Source organism: Castor canadensis, chromosome 11 (assembly GCF_047511655.1).
Source record: "Castor canadensis chromosome 11, mCasCan1.hap1v2, whole genome shotgun sequence".
Taxonomy (NCBI): domain Eukaryota; kingdom Metazoa; phylum Chordata; class Mammalia; order Rodentia; family Castoridae; genus Castor; species Castor canadensis.
This window is the reverse complement of record NC_133396.1, coordinates 133,988,527-134,003,355: the sequence shown is the minus strand read 5'-3', so window position 1 is coordinate 134,003,355 and position 14,829 is coordinate 133,988,527. Positions and strand designations below refer to the sequence as shown.

Below are 14,829 nucleotides of genomic sequence, written 5' to 3'. Positions count from 1 at the left end.
AAAAATTCAAGAAGTCCCAGAGATATATAATATAATGAAGGGTATAAAATGGGCTGTGGGTTTATGGGGAAAAATTACCTCCAAATTTCCAGAACTCGACCCATTTTATATAATAACCAAATTTTCTTCTATTTTGGCCTATTTTATCAACAACAGAAATTTGAGTTGTGAGAGTCAGGTTTAGGAACAGTAAAATTACTTGTCTGTGAATTATGTTTTTGAGGATGAATGTAAATATTCCAAGACCGTCACCAGAAATCAATTCTTCTATCAAGAGCAAGTGAAGACACTAACCTGATGTAGGTTCTTTTGGTGAGGTATTATCAACAGAAGAAAAACAGTAGAAAAGGCTCTAGATGGGGGATAAATCCAGTCCAGTCTGGAAAAATCTGCTCCAGGTTTGAAAATTTACCCCATCCTTCCTTGTAAGTAAGAAGCTAAGAGGCAAATCTGCTTTTTTGAATCTGAGTCTGTGAAGGAGCTGTAAGAGGGGTGGGAAGGAGATGGCACCCGGGGTCTCTGAGGCACCTGCTCTGCTCTGAGCCAGACAATCATCAGGAGCCGACTGGGACCACTAGCAACGCACCCAGGATGTTCTCTAAATAAGAGCATGGCGCTTAGAAAAATGAGCTACCTTCTCACCTTCTACCTCACTTTCTTACCACTCATCTACATACAGAGTAAGCCTTTCTCATTTATTGAACTTTTGCCACTTTTCCTGGCTTATTATATTTCTTGAAAAATAGTTCATAATATTGTATGTTCTGGGAAACACAATACCAAAAAGTATTTATTTCCTTTTGGTGTTAGCAAGTGTCCTGCATTAAACAAATCAGTGATATCAGTCAACGTAACAGAAAATTTTGATTTCAGTAAACATTTAGGTTTGGAAAATGTTATTTTTAACACTTTTAGTGATGAGTAATAGTCACATAGAAAAGAAAGTATTTTGTTCTGTTTGTACTTTTACAAAATAGATTTGACACTTTATAATTGGTATCCGTTAAAGGAAGTGATAAGCTATATCATATCTATACCACATATTATCCCCACATACTACATACTTGTTTTCACTTTCAAAGAATTCTGTATTGCAGCAGTTGCTGCCATAATCAAGGGACATCATCTCAGTGATTCCTGAAGGATAATAGTTCAAATTATCTCCTACTAGAGAAATGGACATCTATTGTTATATGCTTCTGTCTTAGAAATGAAGATATTATTTTCTAAAACTTCCCCAAATAAAAGCAACAGCAATGTTTCTGAGGCAATCTTGTCAGATGTATGGCCGGATAGAAAATCAGAAGAGACCAAATGGCCTCGGCTCTATGTTTACGAAGGACAGTAACTATTGAACACGTTCAAAGTGAAGACAGGCAGAATGTGTGCTTGTTAAAGGGGCTGAGTGATTTGTGTCTGTTGAATCTGAATATCAATAAGACAAAGCATAGAGCAGCTGCTGGTGAACAAGGCGGTTTGACATTGATGCCTGGTGTTGTGTGAACTGGGGCAGTTTCTGAACAGAGAGGTTGTTTCTTGTACTGTTTACAAATGAACATATATCAGAGATTGGGCAAAGACAGAACCAGATGCTATAGATGGGTAGTTGAAGATGAGTACAGAAAAGCCAAGTCAAACTTTAAACATTTGTTTAATTGTTAATTTTAATAGCAAAGGACCCACTACAACACATATACACACACATATGGGAATATTTTTCACAGATGTATTTTTTAAAGTTATTAGTTAAATAATTATTCTTCCTCCTCAAAACTTAAAATAGACTCCATGGTGCACTTAATGTGGGAAAGAGATGTGCTCTGCTGACATGTAAGGTGGGAGGAGAAAGGGGGAGAAAGAAAAAAGACACAAAAAACGAAAGAAGTGATATTATGATACATTTTATAGCAAAGAACTTTGTTATATCGATGCAATATGTATTAAAATTCCTGGAGTTTGCTGCAGCTTGCTTTTAAGGTGATAAATATGTAATCTCTAAAGCACAGATCTTTTTTAAGTGTATCACAATTATGATAGATAATTATATACACAGCTTTGCTGTGTGATTTGCTGTGGCTGATTTTATTAATAGACTAAATAAATAGTTTGCAGTTCCTTTTTTTTAGCAGTACTAGTTTAATTCCTTGATTTGTTTTCAAGTATAATGTTTTACTAGTTTTTTTTTGAAAAAGCATACTTGAAGATTCATTTTCAATTTTTTAGCAGGCACACTTTTATCTGTGTAGTATATTTGTTGACAAAATATGATGATATTCCTTTTTCAGTCAAAACACTTAGTTTAGGCTTCTTTTTTTGATACAGAGTCTCAATACTAGCAATCCTTGTGGCTTGGATTATAAATGTGTGCCACCATACCTGGCATAGTTAGGAGTTTTATACCTACCTTTTTATTTTTTATTTTTTTGGCTTTAAAACTTTTAGCAACCAAGTGGCAGTCTTCTTTCCCACACTTATCACTTAATACTCAACATAAACCCTGTGTTCCAATCAAATAAATTAAATTGTATCTAATAGTAAAATGGCTAACATCATATTAAACATTTTACCTATGTTATCTTTAACTTAATTGTTGCAAAAGCCCTAAAGGTAGGTACTATTATAATCATCCACATGTTACAGACTGGAATCTGCATACCAGTCTATCTCAAATTTCGGTGCACATCAGAGAGTTAGAATGCTCATGCGAGATGCAGCCTCTCAAGTCAGGCCATGTATTTTGTGCATCTGCAGAGAGTACTAGAGACTGTAATTGTAACAATTTCTCCATTTCAAATGCAGGTGATCAGAAGCTCTGAATCATCTAATAAATCTTTATTATAATTCTAAGAATCATCAAATAACTAGTTAATCTTGAATATATCTCTTTCCTCAAAAGATAATTTAGGAGAAGAGATGACCAATATGACATTTAGGAGTGTTACTACCACTTCACATTTAACCACCCTCTGAGTAGAATATATCATTATTTCCATTTTACAGCCCAGAAAACTGAGGCACACAGGCTTATGAACTTGCCTAAGGCTGTGTTAGAGTAAATAGTGGAACTGGAACTTGAGCCTGGTGGTCTGACTGTGGAGTCTGTGCACTTAATGGACCTGTATTGACTCCCAGGAATGATAGCGCATAGGGCTGAAGCACTCTTCACACATCACAAGCATGTAGGAAGTCTCAATTATCAATATCCTGTCAGTTGGCATTAATATCCTATTAGTTTTTCCTTTTGCACTTTGAAATGTATTCCCTTAAATTTGAAAGATTCATATTTTGTCCCATACAATTTTTTTTCTTAGAAATGTTTTGCTTGTTATCAAAGGATACTTTTACATTGACTGTCCACTGCTCTATCCCTTCTGTGTCTTCCCAGTTAAGGACATGGAGCTTGAGGACTATTAAAGCAGAGTTCAGGAAGTGACTTCACTGAGCAAGTAAACACCTGCCCTTACTGAGCTGCAATAAATTTGCTCCTACTCTCTCCTGATTGCTTTTATACCTATTCCACAATTCTAATGGAACACAGATTCTAACACATAGGATTAGGTGAATTTTAATATTCAAGAGGAGCTATGGGTATTTTTTGCTTTTGATATAATAAGAGAGAATTTTGTTGGTGTGAGTCTCTCTTGTGGTCTATTATTTTGAGGCTGCTTTAAATAATGAGAGCACTTTATAAACTCTATTTTGACCTTGAGGTAAGTCTCTTGGGAGAGGTCTTAAACAAAGTACCATATTAAAGCAACCATGAACTAGAAAGTGGTTTACAGCTGTGTTTCAAAAGTCAATTATAACATTGATATAAATTGAATATTTTCAATATAACTGCCACTTCTAGATTAATTTATTACTTTAATTAATATTTAAAGCATGGCATAAAAATGAAATGTGGTTTGACAAAGCTATTATTAAGGTTATTTAAGTGACTTCAGAGGATTTTGAATTGTATTCCATATTCTAGAATCTATCAACAATTAAGTAACTGAATTTGAATAGTTACCTTAAAGAATACTTCCTTTCTCATCTACCTAAAAGTATAAAGAACAAATAAGATCTATAAAGATTTATCCAATTTATCCAATTTTAATGCTGTCATCAAGAAATAGTTGAATTTTCTTAATAGATCAGAAAAGGTTGATGTTATTCACTAGGGAATAATCACCTACTCTTTAAAATGAAGCATTTGTAGAAAAATTTAAAACTTTAATATTCACTGTACAAGTCAATATTCTTATAGCAGCCTCCTACAAAATGCGTACATAATAATAATAAGAGTAAGAAAAGACATTTTTTGCTTCTTCATACATAAAATAATTATCTCCTCAGCTTACAGCAAAAGTCTTTACCTCATGAAGGCTAGCCACAGTTTTCTACATCAAGCAGCAGAATTCATTTCTTTTACCTTTTTCTATACTTCTCTGAGACAAATCAGATTGAAGTATTGCAATTTTTTCATCTTTGCTGATTTTCAAAAAGTACCATTTATGGTTTTATAATATCAAATTTTGAAATTTGAGTGAACAAGAAAAGCCAGAGATTTTTGTTTCATTTTCATTTTTATTGCTGGTTTGTCAGGAAATCACTAAAGAACCCCGTTTTACAGTTATAACAAATGAATTTAAGAGGATCACATTTCCTCTCTGTTTATACCAGGTTTAGCCACACTGCCTATTCTCATGCTACATGTTACATTTTTCTTTTATGGTATATATCAAAAATAAAAAAAAATGTATTGATTTATTTATGCTTACCTATGAGGTCATGGGGTGTGGCTGTGGGAATCAAGAGTGTTTGTTGACAAATGCACTCAAGGAATAGTTGTTAAGTGAATAATGATGAAATTTTCATAGCACTTGTTATAAGGATCATCTTTCTAAAGATGCTTTAAATTGTTTTTAACTTTTACATCATTTAAGCTTGTTGGACTTTATTGTAGAATAGCCTTAGACTTGCATGAAAATTGAGAAGACAGATTCATGCTTTATTATTAATTAGAGTTCATAGTTTATTCATCTTCCCTTAGGTTTTAGCTAACATTCTTTTCTTGCCCCAGTATCCTAGTCAGGACACCACATTGTATTTAGTTCTTATGATTCCTTAGATTCCTCTTGCCTTTTATGACATTGGCAGTTTTTTCTTTTGATTGAGACAAGGAGCCTAGGCTGGCCTCCTACTGGTGATCCTCCTGCCTCCACCTCTCAAGTTCTGAGAGTACAGGCATAGGTCACCATGCCCTACTGACCTTGGCAGTTTTGAAGAGCACTGGCCAGGTACCTTAAAGGTCGCCAGTATGGGAATTATTTTAATGTTTTTCTCATGATAAGACTGAAGTGATGGGTAATTGGGATGAAGATCAGAAAGGTAAAGTGTCATTGTCATTACATCATATCAGTGATACACACAATCAACAGGATATGTGGCTTCTGGCGTAGACCTCAATTACCTTGGGGGGTTCATCACATTTCTCTCCTATAGCCTCACTTATTTTCCTTTTTTCCCATTGTACTCTTAGCAAGGCAGTCACTTTGTGCCGTACATATCTAAGAAGTGGGGAGTTATGCTTCCCATCCTGAAGGCAGAGTTTCTAATAAACTACTTGGAATTCTTCCACATGAATGCATTTGGCTCCTCTCCATTTATTAATGCACGGAGTGTTTATTTATATCAGCATGAACTTATTGGTATTTATTTTATATTCTGAGATACAATCCAATATTACTTTTTTTTTATTCAAATTGTTCCAGCTTTTGCCTTTGGGAGTTATTTTCAGTTAGTTTGTTTTCTCTTTGACATCGACATCAGGTGTATTTTTAAGCAATTTTTAGCACTTCATTACTTTCTGCCTCAACAAGATGTTTCAGGCCATCTTTTATGTTTCCTGCCTCAGTCTTCCAGGAGGCCTGGTTCTTCTATTGCACACTGGTGATAGAAGTGAAGATCTGGTGTGAGGCATGCTTGCTGCTAGTGGGGAGCATGTCAGCAGTTACACGTGCATAGAAATGCACGTGTGCTCACTAACCTGTGTGTACTCACGTTTCTATCTCAATGTGTAAATCTGCACCTATATCGAGCTAAACAGAATCATACTGATGGTTCTAACTTCATTACTGCATGGATCATTTGCTCCTTCTCCTTCTGATATATAAATTCTCACTCTAACAGTGAGAAACCTGGTTTTCACCATTTGCCATCCATTTGATAGCTTGTTGCTTCTTATAACTGATTAATATTCCATTGTAGAGATGGACCACTCTCCTATCAGAGAGCATCCTAGTTTCTTCTAGGTTTTGATATTAGGGCTGCTGTAACAAAGTGCCACAATCTCGAGGATTAAAACAGCAAAAAATTTAGGGCTGGGTATGGTGGCACACATCTTTAATCCTAGCTAAGTGGGAAGCAGATATGGAAGGATTGCAGTTCAAAGCCAGCTAGGCATAAAACTAGCTAGTCCTTATTCCAAAATAAAAGCCAGGCATAGTGGCACAACTGTAATCCTAGTTGTGCAAGAGGCAGAAGCAGGAGGATGGTGGTCCAAGGTCAACACTAGGCAAAAAACAGGAGACTCTATGCTGAAAAATAACTAAAGCAAAAGGGCTGGAGGTATGGCTCAAATGATAGAGTACCTAGCAATTACAAGGACCAAAGTTCAAACTCCACTACTGTAAATTTTTTTAAAGTAGTGAATCCTCAATAATAAATATATTGTCCTTTATTTCCCAGGTTTCTTTTTGTTCTTCCATTAAAAGAAAAGCTCAAAGCAGGTACTTAACATAATAAGTATGGGGTAGAACATGAGGAAACAAATGATGGTAGGAATGAGAATAGCCTTTTGGATTGAGGGGTTTCCATGGAGCAGGAGGCTTATTGGTTCTAGAGGGGAACTGATGTAGTAATAGTTGTTCTTAGCCTCTAGTTAGGGTAATCAATGAATAATAAAGATTACTGTTTATTTAGTCATTTCTTTTGATTTACTCAACAAGTATTTATTGAGGACCACAAGTTTCTATGCCTACATTGTCCTGGGTTCTGAAAAGTAATGAACGAAAGATCCCAATCTTTATGAAATTTACATTTTAAGAGGGTAAGATAGACAAAAAACAAACAAGTAAAGTATTTCATTGGAATCTGGTGACAAGCGTTACAGAGAAACACAAACAATGTGACAGAGAGCAGGTGAGCCATGGGAATATCCCAGCGATTAACACATTTCCAGAGAAAATAGCCAGTGCAAAGGCCCTGAGGTGCAAGTGTGCCTCGTAAGGTGTTTTACAAAACTGGATTGAGTTATGTAGAGCACACTAGGGTAGATGTCAGTGATTTTATTATCAGTATCTCTAAGTCTTACAACAATATTAGTTTCTAGTGCCCATTAAGACACCTAACACAAAAGATAGACTAAGAGATTTACTCAAAACACAACTACACAAGTGAAACAAATGAGATTTAAACTCCAGTCTGTCAGGTTCTAAGCCTCATACCTGCTCACAGAAGCCAAAAGAGGAACACACAGGAGTTTTGCAAGTCAGTTATTAGAGCTTTGCTAGTTTGAAATCAGCTATGGTGGAAGTAGTTGCAAAACATACAACTGAGTACTTTGGGGGGTATATTTAGAAAAAAAAAAGCTCGTCCTGGATACTCAAATATCTATTCCACATTGATACTTCTCCAATTTAAAAATGTTTACAATTTCAACTGATATCTCACTCTTGTAACTAAACTCTGCAGAGACAGAGATTGCTGCAGTGTAACCTAGATTATCCTTGTTGTATATTCTTTTTTGTTCTCCACATTACTTTCCTAATAACTCTGAGATGGATGGTTCTTTGGTCTAAATTCAAAATGCATTGAAACTTTTAAATATGTATTTTAGGCACATTAGTGAGGTCAGGGTGTAATGAGGCTGAGTTTATGGTTCAATCAGTACAGTTCAGTTTGCTTTGCATAGAGACCATCTCTGTATAAATAATGATGCCTGGCAGATGCTTGCTAATTGGTAGTTTTGAACACAAGGAGAGAAAATGAAATTAGTTTCTGGCAAATCAAGCATCGGCACTGAAAAAATCAGCTGTAGGTTAGTAGCCATCTTTTTCATAATGCATTAAGGTAATGCATTAATATGATTCTATGCATGTGTACAGTTTTAGTTATCTGTTATCCTATCATTTATTGCAGTTGAAGGACAAATATTTATATTCAGCATCAATTTTTAGGAGGATCTGTAAACTCAGGTTCTGGCTCTAGCCTTCCATTAGTTACGGGAGCATCCATAGGTTTAAATTAAATGCTTCATTTATACCCTTTGATTTGTCACTTGTAAAATGAGGGGTTAGATTGCATAATAACCAAGCTTTTTGCAAGGCCTACATTTTATGATTTCACAATTATTTAAAGCAATTGAATCATAGACATTGACGAGCAGAGTGTTTTAGTGACTGCGCCTAAAAGAGCCAGCTTTTATTAGGTTATGTTACAGCAACAAACAAACCCAACTTCCTAGGATTAAGGCAAGATTTATTTCTTCCCACCACATATTGGGTTCAGTTTAGCCTTATTTGCCTTCTTCGTTACTATAGGTGGAATGTTTGTGCCCTTTCTCACAAAATTCACATGTTGAAATCCATCTCCTGATGATATTGGGAGATGGAGTCTTAAATAGATGAAGTCTTGAGGGCAAATTCCTCAGGATAGTATAAACATCCTTATAAGAGACCTCTGAGAGACTCCTTGCCCCTCTGCCACGTGAGGACACAGCAAGAAGGTGGTTATCTGTCTCTGAACTGGGAAGTAAGCCTCTTCAGGTGTACATTCTGTTGGCACTTTGGTTTAGGACATCCCAGAATGTAGAACCGTACTCATCATGAGATGCAAGCTGCCGAAGTAGTCACTATAGAGAATGGTGTTTTCATGGTGGAACCATGCTATATCTCTTCAGACCTCAGCTCAGCTATGCTCTATGTCATTTTGGCTCACAGTTAATTGACCTATTAGCCACAGGGCTAAGCCTGAAGTCATTGGGTCAGGAATGTATTAAGGCCAAAATTATTTGGAACAAATAATATTGTCTACCCCATCTTCCCTCTTGTTTCCAATTCTAAGGAGTCATTTCTAAATAAGTTTACTTAAATAAATATTAAGGATGAATATTACAAATGTAAAAGACACAAAGATTTTATTTCAACAGCTATTTATTAAGCAGTTAAATGAGCAAGGTATTGACTGTATAAAAGAGGATGCTTTCAGGTGTATGCACTTTAGTGGGGTGGAGCTGTGTATTAAGGCTCTTCGCACATTGTTACCTAAGAGAATAAGCACACTTAAAATATCAGAGGTCTGCACATTAATCTGATATTATTTTCAGATATAGATAGAGCTAGAAAACTTGTTTTTTTTTTCCCTCTTCATTTTGTGTGTATTGGCATAAAATATAATCATCACATTATTTACCTAAAGGCCAATATATTAAAATTATTGCTATTTATGTATTATTTTAATGATACATATGTTTGTATATATACATACATGTTTTGACTAAAGATCAGGTGATAGCTAACGTGCTTAGGTCAAAAACATAACAATGAAGATGTAGACCGGTCCAGAAAGTAGATTCTATTTATTCATACCTTTTCTTAAAATTTTTTTCATTAATTTATTCACATATGCATACATTGTTTGGGCCCTTTCTCCCCCCTGCTCTCTTCCACCACCCCCCTCGCTTCCAGGCAGAACCTGTTCTGCCCTTATCACTAATTTTGTTGAAGAGAAGACATAAGCATAATAAGAAGGACAAAGCGTTTTGCTAGTTGAGTTAAGGACAGCTATACAGAGAGATTCCTAGCATTGTTTCCATGTACAAATGTGTTACAACCCAAGTTGATTCATCTTTACCTGACCTTTTCACTAGTTCCTGATCCCCTTCTCATATTGACCTCTGGTTTCTGTATTAGTTTCTGTATCGGCAGTGGGGAAATCAAACACTTTCATGTTTTGGGTTTCCTACCTATCCCCATACCTCCTGTATATGTTCTCCCCTTGTCATGTGACCTAAATCAAACAACATTGCTGTATTTGCCCTAGATCTAGAGTCTGCATATGAGGGAGAACATATGATTTTTGGTCTTCTGAGTTTGGCTAACATCACTCAGAATGATGTTCTCTAGTTCCATCCATTTACTTGAGAATGATAAGATTTCAATCTTCTTCATGGCTAAGTAAAATTCCATTGTGTATAAATACAACATTTTCTTGATCCATTCATAAGTAGTGGGGCATCTTGACTGTTTCCATAACTTGGCTATTGTGAATAGTGTTGCAATAAACATGGATGTGCAGGTGCCTCTGGAGTAACCTGTGTCACATTCCTTTGGGTATATCCCCAGGAATGGGATTGCTGGATCATATGGCAGATCTATATTTAGATTTTTAAGAAGCCTCCAAATTTTTATCCAGAGTGGTTGTACTAGTTTACATTCCCACCAACAGTGTAAGAGGGTTCCTTTTTCACCCCATCCTTGCCAACACCTGTTGTTGGTGGTGTTGCTAATGATGGCTATTCTAACAGGGGTGAGGTGGAATCTTAGTGTGGTTTTAATTTGCATTTCCTTTGTTGCTAGAGATGGTGAGCATTTTGTCATGTGTTTTTTGGCCATTTGAATTTCTTCTTTTGAGAAAGTTCTGTTTAGTTCAGTTGCCCATTTCTTAATTGGTTCATTGATTTTAGGAGAGTTTAGTTTCTTAAGTTCCCTGAATATTCTGGTTATCAGTCCCTTGTCTGATGTATAGGTGGCAAATATTTTCTCCCACTCTGTGGGTGGTCTCTTCAGTTTAGAGACCATTTCTTTTGTTGTGCAGAAACTTTTTAATTTTATGAAGTCCCATTTGTCCATCCTTTCTCTTAGTTGATGAGCTGCTGGGGTTCTATTGGGGAAGTCCTTGCCTATACCTATTAGTTCCAGAGTGTTTCCTGCTCTTCCTGCACTAACTTCAGAGTTTCAGGTCTGATATTAAGGTCCTTGATCCATTTTGAGTTGATACTAGTACAGGGTGATAGACATGGATCTAGTTTCAGTTTCTTGCAGATGGATAACCACTTTTCCCAGCAACATTTGTAGAAGAGGATGTCTTTTCTCCATCGTATATTTTTGTCACCTTTGTCCAAAATGAGGTGGGTATAGTTGTGTGGATTCATATTCGGGTCCTCGATTCTGTTCCACTGGTCTTCATGTCTTTTTTTTGTGCCAGTACCATGCTGTTTTTATTGCTATTGCTTTGTAATATAGTTTGAAGTCAGGTACTGTGAGACCTCCAGCATTGCTCTTTTTGCTGAGTATTGCCTTGGCTATTTGTGTTTCCACAAATGAATTTATTCTCGTGTTTCCAAATGAATTTTAGGGTAGATTTTTCAATTTCTGTGATGAAGGTCATTGGGATTTTGATGGGAATTCCATTAAACATGTAGATTGCTTTTAGTAGTATAGCCATTTTTCTATGTTGATTCTACCAATTCATGAGCACGGGAGATCTTTCCATCTTCTGTAGTCTTCCTCGAGCTCTTTCTTCAGGAGTTTGTAATTCTCCTTGTAGAAGTCATTCACATCCTTTGTTAAGTTTACTCCTAGGTATTTGATTTTTTTTTGAGGCTATTGTAAATGGAATTGTTTCCATATGTTCTTTCTCAGTTTGTTCGTTATTGGTATATAGAAAAGCTAATGATTTTTGTAAGTTGATTTTGTATCCTGCCACCTTGCTGTAGCTGTTTATGGTGTCTAGGAGTTTTTGTGTAAAGTTTTTTGGGTCTTTAAGATACAGGATCATATCATCTGCAAATAGGGATATTTTGACAGTTTCTTTACCTATTTGTATTCCTTTTATTTCTTCTTCTTGACTAATTGCTCTGGCTAGGAATTCCAGGACTATGTTGAATAGGAATGGGGATAGTGGGCACCTTTGTCTCGTTCCTTAATTTAGGGGAAATAGTTACAGTTTTTCACCATTAACTATAATGCTGGCTGTAGGTTTGTCATATATAACTTTTACAATGTTGAGGTACTTTCCTTCTATTCCTAGTTTTCTTAGAGCTTTTATCATGAAGTGGTGTTGGATCTTTTCGAAGGGTTTTTCTGCATCTATTGAGATGATCAGTTGGTTTTTGTCTTTGTTTTTACTAATGTGCTATATTACATTTATAGATTTGTGTATGTTGAACCACCCCTGCATTCCTGGGATGAAGCCAACTGGGTTGTGGTGAATGATCTTTCTGATGTGTTGTTGGATTCGGTTTGCCATTATTTTATTGAGGATTTTTGCATCTATGTTCATTAAGGAGATTGGTCTATAGTTCTCCTTTTTGGAGGTGTCTTTGTTTGGTTTTGGTATCAGTGTGATACTGGCTTCATAAAATGAATTAGGCAGTTTTCTTTCCCTTTGTATTTCATTTGAACAGTTTAAGGAGGGTTGGTATTAGTTCTTCTTTAAAGGTCTGATAGAATTCAGCAGAGAAGTTGTACTTTGAGATTGAGGTCAACTCAACTTTGGGGAATGTCATATTGAGTCTGTAGATTAGAAATTCCTATTTCTCACCAACTTCATTTCACATATTATTGGCACACTTACCTTAGACTGGATAAGGAAAGAGATAAGAAATTAAATGCACAGCTTTATACTTTAGGTATAAAGTCTAAAAATTACACCAAACACAGTTACAAGTAGTTGTTTGACATTTTATGGACTGAAATCCTTAAGAGAAGGCTCTTTAATCCACTAGTTACAGTATTTGACAACATATTTATACTTTCTTCCAAATTATATAATAATTAAAAGATTAACCTTTCTTTGTAAACTTAATTATAGAAATAGAAATTATCTTTTCTTTACTAACCTCATATCTATTTTTTTAAATTTCTTGGCTTCCTTTTTACAACCTCTCTGTGGAATAATGAAAACAGGTGATATTTAATTTTTTGCTCATTTGGTATAAATCACAGACTAGTTGTTGGAACTGCTTGAACTTCAGAATAGGCCTAGAGCCAAGGCCTTGTTGTGTGAGGCTAATGCTCTAGGTGAGGGAGAGCAAGTAGAGACATACGTGTCCATACTGAGGAATTCAGTAGTGTATGTAGACTACTACCACCTCCTCACAGCCTTTTATTCTCCTATTCTGTATGTCTGGAGATAATAAATTAACATGACTTTTTAAAATTAGGGAACTCATGTTTCCCTTGGCTGCAAAATACAACTAAACTCCTTTGTTCATCTTTTCTACATCGAGCACTGTACTGGGTATTCTTACACAGTCGGTTTCATTTAACTCAAAGTTTGTAATGAATGTACCATAACTTACTCACATTATGTAGAGAAATAAGGTAATAAAGTAAGGGTACCACATATTCACTAGTTATTTTGTTTAATATGAATGATTTTCACACAACCATATCACGCAATCAGAACTTGGAAATACCAATTATGCTAAAGTGGATGATTTAAAACTTTGCTGTCTTTGAATTCAATAGCTTTGTTTTTTTATAACTACAGCATGAGACTCCCATATTAGACTTTTGGCTTTGTGGAAGGAAACATTAATATAAATATAATTGGTGATTGTAACACAGAGATATGCATAGGAAGATCATCAATCAAGGTTGTAAATAGTTCCACCTGTAAATAGTGATATATTGCTCATACTATTAAGAAACAAAAGTATTAGAGATTATTTATCACGTATTCATCAGTAATTGTATGTGCTACATGTAGACTTTCAATTATCAACATGCTGCATACTCTCAGAGGAAATAATATATTTGACTCATGGCTGAATTTCAAAGACCACTGAGTATTAGGAATAAAGTGTCTTTTAAAATTCTAGATATCATACTAAAAATGTATGCTATCAGGTACATTTCCCCAAGGCATTGTTTTTTTACTCTGATAGGTAACAATGCATACTGGAATTGCTCAGATTACAGATGGTCACAAAGATACATTTCATCCTAGGGTCAGTTGTACTCCCTGTCATTAGTAAACTACTTTTCAAATGAAGGGGAGTTTTTATTATGTTCTTTTCTGAGGAGATATTATTAGTTGTTCAAAGCTGGTGAATTTATGAAGTCTCCAAAATTTCTTATTTTTTTCAAAATTCTTTTGCTGCTTATGACATATATCTATGTTTATGTGTCTTAATAATAAATCACATTTTGTGAAGTACATTGGGCAGTGAAGTTGTATACACAGAAATAGTTTATAAATTTAAAGTGCAAAACAAACACCCAAGGTGTAATTTAGGTGATGGGTTTCTGGGCTCCAACTTCAGGTGTTATGGTATACCTGTTCCTGTGTGGGATTGAGGAATCAGTTTTTAATAAATTAGTCTCATGTGATTCTGATACAGATCAGCTACTGAACAGATTTGAGAGACACTAATCCATAGTCAAGCATATGGGTTCTCCACATATAGTAAAGACCAAGATGAATAATGAATGCACACAACTCTTGCTCATGTAGTCAAGACTGCTGATAAGAGGTGACTTCTTGGTAGCTCCTGAGGCTCTGGCATCCTTCACCTTAATCTCCTTATACATATTGGGAAGTGCCATTGTAGGGAATGGAAAGACACTAGAGGACACTGACATGCTTACATTCAACCACACTGAAGATGGATTAAGGAGGGGTAGAGCTCCTGGTAGAGAGACATGGCATGAAATAATTCTGACCTCAATGTTGTCATGGTAAGGGGGATGAAAAAGGATTGGACTTAGAATATTGAGGAGGTAAGTTAACCTAGTGTTTGATGAGAAATGGGTGAGAGGAACAGGGAGTATAGTGAAA

The 14,829-nt window shown here is 35.6% G+C and overlaps 1 protein-coding gene across 1 annotated transcript in view; it reads left to right on the top strand.

Moving 5' to 3' along the window:
* The first annotated feature begins 480 nt into the window (after positions 1 to 480).
* The window catches only part of Crb1 (crumbs cell polarity complex component 1), a 200,850-nt gene continuing 186,501 nt past the window's right edge, over positions 481 to 14,829 (top strand). Inside the window, exon 1 of the mRNA XM_074048720.1 lies at positions 481 to 680. Within this exon, the coding sequence (XP_073904821.1) occupies positions 611 to 680 (70 nt within the window). The 5' untranslated portion in view covers positions 481 to 610. The remainder of the gene's footprint in view (positions 681 to 14,829) is intronic.